Here is a 15017-nt window from a genome sequence, read left to right as displayed (position 1 = left end):
TGTGTTAAAGCACTGCGAGAACAATTGTGATGTGTTTCGGTTGTGGTTTTGCGCAGCCTGCTACATGAGACCATAGCCTATAAGAGTTATCCAGGTCCCACTCAAATGAATTGGACTGAGCTTCAGCATGGCGATATGACCAACAGATGTGATGAGACCCTTGAGAAGAAGAAAGCAACTGTGTTTTCTTATCTTGAGAGCAGGTTCCTTTGTTATTTTAACATACAGTCTGATAAAAATGAGAATGTTGTGTCATACAATTTAGACTGCAAGCTCTCCTTTCTCCTCATTGTTGAATGCTTACTTGTTTTTAGTACTTGCCATTTTACTTGTTTGATGCTGTGCCAACTGTAAAGTGCTACAGAATTTGTTGGCTGTATATGGGGCACTTATTATTATTAAATCTAATCTCGCCTGGAGCAGTACCAATTGTTATGGCGCGCTTCCAGAAGGCCGCAACTATTCATGGCACTAATTGAATACATTTTTTCTGTTCTGTGCCCTCCCATAACATCATGTACTGTTCATCCTTATATGTGTGATTCCAGGATACAGCCAGAGAGGGTGAAGAGATAGCACTTGGGCCATTATTATTATTATTATTATTATTATTATTATTATTATAGAATACTAGTATTATAAATGGTAGGTGTGAGTGCAGTTACATATTTGCAGTGGGTTCAGTAGCAAAAATATCTGAACTACAGAGCTATTAAAAGCACACATCTGCAAGGAGTTTGTAGGACTTTTAGGAGTGTGGGAGGAAATCCATGCAAACATGGGGAGAAAATACAAACTCCTTGCAGATGTTTTGTCCTTGATAAGATTCGAACCCAGGACTCCAGCGCTGCAAGGCTACAGTGCTAACCACTGTTGCCTCCCATGAATTTAGATATCTGTAATGACCTGGATGTAATGCAGCACATCTGGAAATGAGTACAACAACATGTACTGTACATTGGGCATGTAACTATATAGATCTATGGCTGGAGACACATGGAGTTTTTATTTTTTGGGGCAGACTTTGATGTTTTTCTGAGCCAAAGCCAGGAGTGGGAAAGTACAAAGGCCCTGAGATACCAGTACAATGGAAACCCACAACAAATTATCCCATTTTGGAAACCCCTCAAGGAAGTTATTAAGGGATATATTGTGAGTATTTTGACCTCATAGCGGTTTCACAGGATTTACCGTACTATTATTGAGACACGAAAATGAAAAATTACTTTTTTCCAATAGTAAAGTGGTATTCCCCAAGAAGTGACCCCATTCAAGGAAGTTATTTAACAGGACCTTTCATGTCCTCGAGCAGATACGGTTTTATATACCACTAGAAAGCCAACAGTGCACTGAATTCAACGCGCTGTTGGCTTTCCTGTTATATGTCCCAGGGCTGGAGATATCGGTGACATTACCAATGTCTGCCACTGTCAGAAGGGCATTCCTGACAGTCTAGCTGGGATGTGAGGAACGTCCCCCCGACAGTACTCGTCCATAGCCCTGTACTGTCAGAGGGGGCGTTCCTTACCGACGTATTCCTAGAAAAAAATTGCAATTTTTACTTTGAGAGGTGATGGCAAATTCATTTCTGGAAAATAAATTAATGCAACTCCTGGGGCTAGGGGGAAAAATGCTTACTATACCCCTGAATAAATTTTTGGTCCTAAAGATGCAGCTATTTTTGTTTTTCGTGTTCTCAAATTATATAAGTTATATATTATTTTCTGATGATATAGCCGTATGAGGGCTTATTTTTGACAGGACGCGATGTCTAAATGTGTATATGTTATAGGACTTGGGCACATTTTGCCTTTTGCAGGTTGTTTTCTTGTAGGCCTTACGAAGGTTTCCTCGCACCAAATTGATAATGAATTCAGCAAATTCTCACACACAACAAATGGCGAGCCATGTGAGATCTTTCAGTGTTACTGCTGTTTTCTGCCCTTGTTAGACACAAGTTTCTAGTCTAGTTGCCTTTGACAGTCCCAGTTGGGGCTTCCTTTTAAGAGCGAGACCCCTCCTTTGCTGCCATCTGTTCAAGTGTTTCATGCTCAGGCTCACATATTGTAGTGTGTAGCGTGAGGGATGGGGCACATATTTTTACGGCTCGCTGGCTGAGGGAGGGCTGCAGGTGCCATCGTCTGTGTTGTGTCAGGTGATGGGGTGAGAAAGAAGCGAAGGGAGACAGGTGTGTGGCTGAATGGCCAAGTATCATCTTCTCGGATCTGTGGATACAACATCACAATGGGGATTTTCAACACAGGAACTTTGTATTAATCAATGTCTTCCACCATGTCTAAGTCCTGCGGTGGAAAGATGATCTATGTGTAAAATAGGTGGAGAACAATCACATCTGCCATCTGCATGCTGGAAGTAAGAGCTCCAGCGTATTCCAGGGTATCCCAGGACTGAATCCGCAGGAGATGTTTGTTAAGTGTTTTAAATGAACCCCCCCCCCCAAAAAAAAAAAAAAAAAAGAAAGAAGAAACAAGTTTTTATTACTAATTACTCCCATCGGATTTAGTAAGCTGCTAAGTGACAACACTAGATTTCTAGATCCTTGGTCACAAGTTGTCAGTTGTCACCAGGACATTTCGCCTCAGCTGTGAGACTATTGAAGACGACAGACTGAAGAAAATCTATAAATTATAATAAGTGTGTTTTTATAAAAGTAAAATAAAATTAAAATGGTAAAATAATTGTAAAATAATCTATAAAATTAGAATAACAATTCACTGACAGGTAGCTACTCAATTTAAAATGTATTCACTGTAGGAGCAACTTAAAACATTACTTTTAATACGCCATTATTAAAAAGTAGAGATGAGCGAGTAGTATTCGATCGAGTAGGTATTCGATCGAATACTACGGTATTCGAAATACTCGTACTCGCTCGAGTACCACTCGCTATTCGAATGTAAAAGTTCGATGCAGAACCAGCATTGATTGGCCGAATGCTATACAGTCGGCCAATCAACGCTGGTTCTTCTCCTACCTTTAGAAGTCTTCTCCATGCAGCTTCCCCGCGACATCTTCTGGCTCTGAATTCACTCTGCCAGGCATCGGACCTGGGCAGAGCCGACTGCGCATGTCCGCTTGTAGTGCAGGCATGCGCAGTCGGCTCTGCCCAGGCCCGATGCCTGGCAGAGTGAATTCAGAGCCGGAAGACGCCGCGGGGACGCTGCAAGGAGAAGACTTCTCGGAGGATCCAGCCCGACCCTCACTCGTGGACTTGGTAAGTATAATTTGATCGAACGTTGCCTACCCCTGAAACGAGCATTTTCCCCCCATAGACTATAATAGGGTTCGATATTCGATTCAAGTAGTCGAATATTGAGGGGCTACTCGAAACGAATATCGAACCTCGAACATTTTACTGTTCGCTCATCTCTATTAAAAAGCTGACCTTGCAATGGATACTAGTCCACTAACTAATGTCGGGTGGAAGGCATAAATATAAACAGGCATGTGGAATGGTAGAAAGTGTCCACTTGGATAATAAGCGGTGTCTAACCACCCTAAACACAATAGGTTTGTATACAAATGAAACACATTTCTCAAAGATACAGTAATTCAAGAACCAGAGATCCTCTGTAATAATAAGGGACTCTGATAAAGAGACGCTGCATCAGGAGGCTGGGAATGGGATAAAGCCCCCAGGAACTATCGCTGTTTCAATGCATCAAACAGTGAGCTAGCGTCCCTAAGTAGAACTATAAATATAACTCCTGAACGTGTTTCACGTTCCTAGTATGGCCAGTTCATCATGAGGAATACAATTATTGTGGTGAAAACCGCAATTCCCCTGTCCTTAGTGGTAGGGCAGGATACTTTGATGTGTGATGTACGATGTACTCATACCTCCCAACTTTCAAAGAACAAAAAGAGGCACAAAAGTTTAGCTCCACCTACTTCGATGTCAACTCCGCCCATTCTCATCCATTTTTATATGTGCCCCCACACAATATAATGCTCCTACAGTCACTCAAACATTATATGCCCCCACATTATAATGTTCCCCTCCAACTGCCCCACAGTATTAAGTCCCTCTACTGGTGCCCCAGTTTTAACTGGGGGAAAATAGAGGGGGACATGAAACTGGGGCAGCTGGAGTGTGATATTAAACAGTGAGGGTAGGACAATAAATTAATGGCAGCTGGAGTGGGACATTAAACTGGGGCAACTAGAGGGTGACATTAAACTGCAGGGGTAGCTGGAGGGTGACATTAAAGTGGCGGCAACTAGAGGCAGACAGGTCCCCCTCCAGCTACTCCCATGATTTAATGTTCTCCTCCAATGACCCCTGTTGTTTAATGTCCCCCTCCAGTTGTCCCCAGTTTAATGTCCTCCCTTCATCTGCCCTAAGTTTCATGTCCTCCCCTTCATCTGCCCCCCAGTTTAATGTTCCCACTCAATCTTTGCCCCCAGTTTCATGTACCCCCGTCATCTGCCGCCAGTTTAATGTCCCCCCTCAATCTCTGCCCCCAGTTTCATGCCTCCCCTCCATCTGCCTCCAGGTTAATATCCCCCCTCCATCTCTTCCGCCAGTTTCATGTCCCTCCTCCATCTCTGCCCCCAGTTTTATGTGCCTCCTTCATCTAGCCTTGGTTTCATGCCCCCCCCTTCAACTGTCCCCAGTTTAATGTTCAATGTACCCCTTCATCATGTTCCACCTTAATTTTCCATCATAGTTTAACATAAAAAACACTGATACTCACCTCTCCTCCCTCCCCTGATGCTCTGTCTGCAGTCCCAGTGACGGAGTGTTGCGGGAGTTGCAGGCGTGATGTGATTGACGTCATCACATTGCGCCTACAGTTCCCGGGGCCACAGCACAGTGGTGAAGCAGGCGCTGTCTGCCAACAACTCCTGCTTCATTCACCATTGTTCAACTCATCTATGTCCTCCAGACGCAGATGAGTTGAAACCAGGACATCTCTCTAGCCGACTGGGACCACAGGACAGGCCCCACAATCTCTGACTGTCGCGCAGAATCCAGGACGGTTGGGAGGTATGAATACTATATTGTCTGAATAGGTTTCTGTGTTTTAGAAACTTTTTTGAGGGTATTACCAAAGATTATTTTCTCAAAAGAATTCTGGAGTATACTACTGCCATATATTTACTGTGTGTATACCTCTGTCAAGTATTCAATCACTAAAGCCGGCCATACTAAACATGCAACACATATGCTGTTGGCCAACACCTATCTCTCTCAATAACCGTTTGCACATGCTTCATCACAGAGACAGTACCAGACATCTCTATCAACAGCTTATTTCCTCAATAAATGTCACATAATACGCCCATTTTTTATTTATGTAGCGCCAACATATTCACTTTACATATCATAGGGCTCATATATGGACAAAATGGGACATTACAGAGTAAGGCGTGAGGACCTGGCTCACAAGAGCTTACAATCTCCTCGAGGACTTCTGCCAATGGGGAGAATCAGGACACAACAATACACATGAAGTGTTCTGCCAATCTTTTTGGGTGTGGCTAACAATCTTCTGAAGATAACAGCATATACATTGCAATTCCTCAATACAGATGTAGCAGAGCTAACCTGACCTTCCTTCTGCCAATGTTTTTCATTGGAAAAACACTTTTCAATAATTTTTCGTTGTTTGTTGTCACCTGTAATAAGATATCGCACGCAGAGGTTTGGGTTCACTCTGCTACATCTGTATATGCGCATCAGAGTTAAACAGTATATACAGTAGCAGCAAGAAGAATCCCTCCTATCTGCCTTTACATGCTTTACACATTTTATTTTTCGTGCACATGGTATTTCAATACCTTGGCTTACCTGTCCCAGACATTTCCAAACGGCTGCTTGCCACTTAATGTCAGCCATTCTAAAAACACATCAAGAATACATATAAGAAAGTCAGTGTAACCAACACACACAATAGAAGGTATATACACGTGTAGTACATGCTGGGAGACACAAATATCATCTAGCAGTTCTAGCCAGTCTTTTATTCTAGCAGTTTTAAGCTAATCTGACATCTGTGTTCGGTAATCCATTCAGGGAGTCCACATGGGGACCCCCTGAACGGACTACCAAACGCATTTACACGCAGTGTGCAGTGAAGCAGTGAAAGCACACGGACCCCATAAGGCTATAATGGAGTCCGTGTGCTTGCCGCAAGATCTCCGCACGAGTCATGCGGACAGAAAAGTGAATTGTCAAGTAATTTCCTCTCCGCATGTTCCCTACGGAGAACTTTCAGCAAGCACACAGACCCCATTAAGTCTATGGGGTCCGTGTGCTTTCACTGCACACCGCTTGAAAATGCATTCGGTAGTCCGTTCAGGGGGGTCCCAATGCAGACTCCCCCAAACGGATTACCGACACATTTGTGAACAAGGCCTGATTCACGTCTGCATTTCATGTACGTATAATGTTTGCAGTTTTCTCGAGACGTCATATGTACCCATTCATTTCAGTGTTTGTTCAGTGTGAAAGTCTTTGGGTTTGTAAAAAAAAAGAGAAAAAAAGTAACATCTATAGGTCATCCATTTTTCACAGACTCAGATACATACAAAATACAGAAAATTAAGCAAAAAAAAATCTTTTTTTTGTGAAAAGCAGATCAGCCATGGACAGCACACTGTCCGCAGGGTCGGGTGATGTCAATGAAAGAGCATGGACCTCACACGTCCACAGGTGCACGATGGGAGTGAGGCCTTAGATTCATGTCAGTCTAATGTGTATAGTGGCAGTCTAAGTTTCCTTAATTTAAGCACACCCGATCTGGCGCTCCTCCTGGTCTCTGTTTACATGTATACAGGAGTCATGTGACCTGTTATAGGTACCATAGCTCAACTCACAGAGCTACAATGCCAAAAACAGGGCCTGTGGCTACTGCAGAATGGCTGTAACTGTGAAATGCCATCTGTATGTTTACAGGGATGAGAGAGGGCCTGCAGTGTGAATATTGGTGTTAGTGGTCTCTCAGGGCATGCCATCTGTTAATGTGTCCAGCCTGATGGTGGTTGGGGTGCACTTGGTGGTATAAGTGAAGAATGGAAAGACCTAGGAGACAGTGGGTAATTTTGTAAGTAGCAAACGCCCTTCTGACGGTGAAGAGCTACAGTACCGGCACCGATAACTCTTCACCCGGGGCACAGAACATGAGAGACGACAGTGCGCTGAATTCAGCGCACTGTCGGCTTTCTAGTGGTATATAAAACCGCATGTGCCCCAGGTGGTGAAAGGTCCTCTTTAAAGCTACTCAATACTAAATGGAAAAATAGCAATAAAGGGACACTCTGGTCTACTCACAGTATCTCTCCTTATCCTGCTTTTTACCTTCTTCAGTAAGTCACATGATCATAGTGTGACCTACTTTTTCTAACATGGGTTGCTGTGCAAACAGAAGTTCTCTATCTGCTGTAGATACTATCAATAACTACTATGTGCCCTTAGATTCCTCATGCTCCCCTGTTCTTCTGTCCTACTCCTCCTCTGGGTCTCACCTAATCTGCTCCATGTAGACCCCCCTCTTTCACAAACTGCACGGAGTTCCCCCTCTTTTACAGTCAGGTCACCATGCCCCCAAGGACCTTCGGTGACATCACCCTCACAGTCTGAGCTCATAGTAGTATTACCTCTATAGTTTTTTTCAGAGACAGAAAACAGACTTGATATAGGTGGCCACAGGTTCTAGACACGGCATTAGAAAATTCGGAATCTACTTAGCTAATATGCATAGTTAAAAACAATGCTGGCGTGTTACTTTAAGAACATGTCCTAAAGTTCACAGTTCACCATTATTTTACCCTTTTTCAGTGTTTCTCTGGGACATACATTAAAAGCCATTTTGACAGCAAGTTTATCTCAGTTCACGGCGCTATTTCTACTGTCAAAAATACCAAGTTCAGCAGCTATGGGTTACATCAGGATTCATTGGTTTCCGTTTACAAATTGATACGGCATAGCTGTCATGGCTCCATGCTAAATTGGATTTATCCAAGCATGCCCCTTAAGTACTTTCTATACTATGAATGTAAAAAATAAATAGAATAAAATATCAAACATGTTCATGAATAAGTAAATGGCGATTTATTTTGGCTTTGCTTATACAATTCTACTTTGCATTTCACTTGAAGCTCACATCGAATTGTTTCTGCATTCCCCCAAACTAAAATATTAATATTATTTTATATAGAACTACAGACAAATAGTGATGTGCTGTTATTTAATATAGCCTTGGGGGTCTGCTGGTAGATGGTATCTTTAAGGAGCAACGAGCTTGTGGGAAAAATTCCCTCTCCCTTTCTAATCTTCTGCCTCCTTGATGTTTGCAGATTGTTTTATTAACAAGTGCCACATTCAATACGGAGCATTGCCCAAAAGTGAACTGAAGCAACTGCAAAACTATCAAAGCAGCGGAGAGCATACATAATTCATAGGGACCCTCTAATCTCTTCAGGGGACGAAGAAATGAAAACAATTTGAATACAATGTATTGAAAGTGACCTGATCTTTGTATGGGATTGTGAGGAGTTCTGCACATTCTCTCTACGACACACATCAGAACAAGTGTACGTGATGTAAGGAGCAGGCAGGTGGTAAACTTCACTATAAGGAGGAATCTCCTGAAGGCCTTGTTCAGCTACCTCCTTCTATAGATGTAAAAATATACAAGGCTAGGGAAGCTTTGTCTCAGTATAATGTAGTGAAATTGATTTGTGAGCCTGAGACTGATTGATCGATGTTAAACTAAGCCATATGGGAACGATGGGGGGGATTTACTCAGAAAAATGGGGGCAATTTTACTAACACATCTAGGCCACTTTTCTGGAATGGATGGGTGTAAATGTGGTCAGGGCTGTTTTAATACATTGGTGGGCCCTGTGCAGAGGTTTCATAAGTGCCCTCCACCCCATTACCACCACCTAGAAATATCTGACCTGAACAAATTATAATGCCCCCTCAATGGCCTCCACATAATATAACATCCCTTAGTGACTCTCACACAGTATAATGCCCCTCATAATGTCCACTTCCAGGTTGCCCCCACGTTTTCATTTCCCCCTTCAGGTTGTCCCAACAAATTCATATCACCCACCCCCCTGGTTGACCCCATAGTGTCAGTTACCCTCACAAGTTGCCCCAACACTGTCATGTTCCCCTAAGGTTGTCCCCAGAGTGTCATGTACACCCTCAGGTTGCCCCCACAGTATCATGGTCCTCTATCCCCAGGTTTCCCCCACAGTATGTCCACCACACTGTCATGTTCACCTCAGGTTGCCCCAACAGTGTCATGTCACCTCCTCAGGTTGCCTCCACAGTGTCAAGCCCCCCCCCCAGCTTGCCCCCACAGTTTCATGTTCCCCAGGTTGCCCCCAGTTTTATGTATCCTCCCCCAAGTTGTCCCCACTGTAAGAAAAAAAACAAACCTTAATACTCACCTTTCCCCATTCACTTATCTCTCAGGTCCTGGAGACTTCAAGGAGCAACAGACGTAACGTAAGTGTCGTAACTACATTGTATCTCCTGTTCCCAGGACGCCGGGAGCAAAGACAGCAGCTGGGTGGTGAAGCAGGGAGTGGACAGCTCACTACTTCATTACTGTCTGCAACTCATCGGCGTCGTTGGGGCAGCCCAGACCCACTGCTCTGGACAGCGGGACAGCAAATGCAAGACTGTCCCTCTGTCCAAAGAGGCTCCTGCTACCATAGGGGGTAAACAAAAGAAACGGAAAGAAAATGCTACCAATAATCATAAAATTTATTATTTATTAATTACAAAAGACAAGGGACAACATATTAAAAAGTGACAGGACATATTCTACCAACAGGTAGGTATGAGGGCAGGTTCAGTAAGTAAAGGGTGTGTATACATCAAACAATGGGTTAAATCAGGGATAGGGAACCTTCGGCTCTCCAGCTGCTGTGAAACTACAACTCCCAGCATGCTCCATTCACTTCCATGGGAGTTCCAAGAAGAGCAGAGCAAGTATGCATGCTGGGAGTTGTAGTTTTGCAACAGCTGGAGAGCCGTACGTTCCCTACCCCTGGGTTAAATGCTCCAATGCATCTGAAAAAGTTTGGCAAAGTAAAAAATAATTAGATAAACCCTAACATATGTCATAAAGTGACAAATTCATGGCTAGTGCAAAAAGGGACAATCCAATTTGTATAGAATATGTCAGATATCAGATGTATCCACAGTCATATCTATATACTCATAGCTGGCTAGTCCAGCCAGCAAGGGTGGAATAGTCACAAAGCAAATGCATATGGTCAATCAAAACACCAGTAAGGGATAGACTGCATGGAGCAGGAAACATAATAGCTGAAAAGTTTTTCTACATACCCATAGATACAGCATGCATGTATGCTGACCAGCCCACACACCAGGCCCCTACGCACGTTTCGACTACAAAGCCTTCTTCCGGGGGATGCATTGGAGCATTTAACCCATTGTTTGATGTATACACACCCTTTACTTACTGAACCTGCCCTCATACCTACCTGTTGGTAGAATATGTCCTGTCACTTTTTAATATGTTGTCTTTTGTAATTAATAAATAATAAATTTTATGATTATTGGTAGCATTTTCTTTCCGTTTCTTTTGTTTGCCCCTTGTGTTGGGCTTGAAAATGCATGCATACTATGACCATATACTGGGTATTCTCACTAGATGTGTCAATTACTGATCTTTTATACCCTTTCCTCATGCTTGTGTATTTCCTGCTACCATAGGGCCTGGTGCAAGTACACCGTTGGCCCTATGATTAAAGCGGCCCTGAATGTGATGCATTTTTGGCACACCCTTATAACAGTTTATGTATACAACACAGTAGTATAATACAAGCTTGGTTTTACATGTATATACATATTAATTAAAGTTGCAAACTAGATCTATAAATATGCATAGGCCAGGTTCTGTCTTCTTAATTGTTCATCTTGTAAATCTTGCCATTCAAATTTTTGCCTTTCCTTTTCCCCCCAGATATGTTAAACTTACCAGGGAATTCCTTTCTTGTCTTTTGATTCCAATTGGATATTCCTTTCTATATATGTGTCCTATTCCTTGGTCATTCTGGTCACACACTGGGTTATGATGTCATTTTTACATTTGGATTAATATCTTCTCTGTTCTTTCCTCTTTCCTATAATGTTATCTTTTGGTTATCATCTTCTCTGTTCTCTTCTCTCTGCCTTTTTTCTCTTATGTCTAGTTTGCTTTTTATCTCCCAATTATAGCCTTTTTCTATTTTACTCACAATATATATATATTAATTAGATAATCCGTCCGTTTCGCATGTGACCTCCATCTCTTTGGTTAGTTTCATTTATTTCATTTAATTTTATTGTATTATAATTATTTGGTTCTTTCCCTCACATTAATCTCTTTCTTTTGCTCCTATTTATGATTTTTTTCCTTTTTTTATGATTCCATTTTGACCAATTTCTTCTGTTTACTCTTTTACTTCTCTTTTCTCATTTATCTCTTTCTCTTCTCCATATCATCTTACCACTACATCTCTATAGCTAATTCCTTCATTAAACCTTTCATAATTACCTTCTTATATGTTTTTAGCTGTTTTTTGGAATCACCAGCTTGCCATAGCTTGTGGAATATATACACACGTGGCACACACAGGTGGATTGCCCCACTACTGGCAGCGTGGCCGCACTGAGTATCCAAGGGGACCGCTGGCTCATTTGGCGTTCCCCGCACATGCTTTATTTAAACCCATATCCGCCTTAGATGAAGGTCTAAACATTGACCGAAACGTTACTCTTCTTTATTCTACTCTTCTATGCTCTACGACTGGTGAATAAAACCAAGCTCGCATTACAATACTGTGTCATATACAAAGTCTATTATTAATGGATGTCAAGGGTTGGGACCCAACTTCGTGTCACATAAATAAGAAGTGCCCCCCACACCTCTTGGAAGATTTTACAGCCCTTTTTTTTTTAGTTACGTCATATACAAATATGTAAGAACACGCCAGTCTTCATGATCCCTGAATTGACAGGGGTTGCACTGCTAGGTATTGTGGTGCTTGAAGAGAAATGTATTGTACAATGTATTGTACACATCAGGGAGAGTGTTTGCCTACATAGGCAGTACGGAGACTTACAAGTCATTCCTGCTCCGCTAGGGATTCTGGGTAAAAAATATGCAAATCTATTCTCCAGGATGTACAGAGTGCACTGTTCTCCTAATTACATCCTAGAGAATAGATTTGCATATTTTTTACCCACAATGTATTGTATAATATATGAATTTCTATATCTGTTTATGGGTATATAAAGGGGGTGGTGTTTTAGTAGGAAGTCTTATAGGCCAGGCAATCTTCCATGGGAAAAATGGTATGCAAATAAGATTCATCCTGGTGGAGTAAAGCTGCCTCTATAAGTCAATGTCCGACCCTTTAAAGAGCTTTTGCTCTATAGCAATGAATGCATGTCATGTAACACACTTGTGCTCCATTCACATGTAGGATGTATGCATGGAGGATTTTCAGGCCCCTGTTCCCTGACCACTGGCGATCTTAGGCTAGGTTCACATCTGCATTGGAGTCTCCGTAGAAAACTTTGACGCAGATTCCACCTATAATCAGCAGAGAGAAAAGTCCTACAAGGATGCCTTATGTCTCCGTCAGTTTCAGTTTTCTTTGTCTTTCAGGTCCCCGTGGAACCCTGAACGATGGAGAGCTGAACGCTAGTGTGAGCCTAGCGTTACACTTATTCCCTGTCTTGTGGAGAGGGGATAAATGTTTTTAATGTCAAAATACCTTTAAAAGGCCTTTCAGCATAATAGTAGTACTAGTGTTGTTTCCTTATGATGGAGACTCTGAGTTGGCTTATATACTAAGTCATGTTGCAAGGCCTATGAGGGTCAGTGCACACTGAGTTTTTTAGCGCTGCTTTTGATGCTGAATCTGCCTCAAAATCAGCCTCCAAAAAAAGCCTCCCAATAGAGTCCTACTGGGAGGCTTTTTTTGGAGGCTGACTTTGATGTGGATTCAGCATCAAAATCAGCGCCAAAAACTCCATGTGCACTGACCCTTAAAGGGGCTCTATCATTGGGAAAAGTCATTTTTCACTAAGCACATATTGCATTGCCTTAAGGGTCCATTCACACGGAGGAAAATGGTGAGTCATTAGCAGCAGCAGCAGCCTGTGTTGTACAGACACATAGGGGAGAATAGCAGAGGGTGCACGATGAGACTTCCGGTGTGCACGCAAGATGCTAATTAGCATATGATTAAAAATGGGCTCATTCAAAAACTACTGAGGTGATTTACATACAAAAGGTAGGTGTGGAATAGCCTTTCTAAAGGCTATGCAAGTATATGTTTAGTTAAAAATCACTTTTCCCAATGATAGAGCCCTTTTAAAGGGTTAGACATTGACATATAAGGCAGTAGCCCAGTAGCTAGCAATGGAGAGACATCTTTATTCCTCCCAGCAGTGGGGGTAATACATATATTCACACAATGCTGCAGTGATTTGTTCAATTCTGAGACCCTGGTGGGTATTCATTATCTAACCACAGGTTGTTGTAATCTTGAAGGAGGTTTTCAGGTTTCTAACATTAATGGCCTATCCTTAGGATAGGCCATCAATATTAGATTTAGAGGTATCCGACACCTGGGACCCCCATAGATTACTGGTTCCCAGACAGTGCGGCTCTTGGTATTGTTTACATATAGCGAGCCACACCGTTCACTCGCCAAACTGTAGCGGCAAGCGTAGGTATTGAAGCGCTCTCCTACTGAAATCTATACAGCAATAATAAGAGACGTGCAGTCTGGGTACTGATGATCTGCAGGGGTTCCGGGAAAGGGATTATTTTACTGAGACATCATAATGCCTACATGTGACTTCAATATGACTTGCTTCGTATGCTGTGATGCAGTGTCTAGGGAGTTCTTTTTGCTTGTACATTATCCTTTTCTTATGATTTCCCAGTGGGCATTATCCCAGTACTGTGACATCACTGTGTGTATTATCCCTGTACTATGACATCATTATATACATTATTCCTGCACTGTGACATCACTATGCTTATTAACCCTGTACTGTGACATCACTTTGTGTATTATCCCAGTACTGTGACATCACTGTGTGTATTATCCCTGTACTATGACATCATTATATACATTATTCCTGCACTGTGACATCACTATGCTTATTAACCCTGTACTGTGACATCACTTTGTGTATTATCCCTGTACTGTGACATCACTGTGTGTATTATCCCTGTACTATGACATCATTATGTACATTATCCCTGCACTGTGACATCACTATGACCCTGTACTGACATCACTGTTTGCATCATTCCTTTACTGTGATATCACTGTATTATCCCTGCACTGTGACATCACTGTATTATCCCTGCACTGTGACATCACTGTATTATCCCTGCACTGTGACATCACTGTATTGTTCCTGCACTGTGACATCACTGTATTGTTCCTGCACTGTGACATCACTGTATTATCCCTGCACTGTGACATCACTGTATTGTTCCTGTACTGCGACACCACTGTGCATTATCTGTATTGTAAAATCACTATGTGTGTTATCCCTGTCTGCAAGGAAGACCAAAAGCCTTGTATACTTTGCAATTTCTCAACTTGCTGCTTTAGGTGCTCATGGTAGAATGGGGCTCCATTGTTACTGGTTACACCCACGCAGTTACTTTCTATATTTTGTATGTAAAACTCAAAATGTATTTAAAAAAAAAAACATGTTCACACACACATTAAACTAATTTCGAGGATGTTTTCAGATGTAATCTGTTTGTACTTGACAGCGCTCAATGTCCCCATGTGAACCCAGCCTACCTCTGTCACATACTGTACATACTTGCGTGCCAGATCTTTTCTTTGCCGCTGCATTCTTGTGCGGGAATTGTAATTTTTGTACTATAATCTGATATAATTTGTGGAGATCTGTACTTTTAAAAAAGAAACAGAGTCCCACAGATGTAAATGTGTTACAGTGCCGAACACCCTGTATGACATTA

At 42.2% G+C, this 15017-nt stretch overlaps 1 protein-coding gene across 2 annotated transcripts in view; it reads right to left on the bottom strand.

The window, feature by feature from the left end:
- Positions 1–15017, bottom strand: part of CDK15 (cyclin dependent kinase 15) — a 96981-nt gene that overhangs the window by 29587 nt on the left and 52377 nt on the right. For both annotated transcript variants that reach the window (XM_075284340.1, XM_075284341.1), the window contains one exon: positions 5816–5864. In XM_075284340.1, the coding sequence (XP_075140441.1) occupies positions 5816–5864 (49 nt within the window). The remainder of the gene's footprint in view (positions 1–5815; positions 5865–15017) is intronic.

This window comes from Leptodactylus fuscus, chromosome 8, assembly GCF_031893055.1.
Source record: "Leptodactylus fuscus isolate aLepFus1 chromosome 8, aLepFus1.hap2, whole genome shotgun sequence".
Lineage (NCBI taxonomy): Eukaryota > Metazoa > Chordata > Amphibia > Anura > Leptodactylidae > Leptodactylus > Leptodactylus fuscus.
The sequence above is the reverse complement of the archived record's forward strand: the minus strand, read 5'-3'. Positions and strand labels throughout refer to the sequence as shown.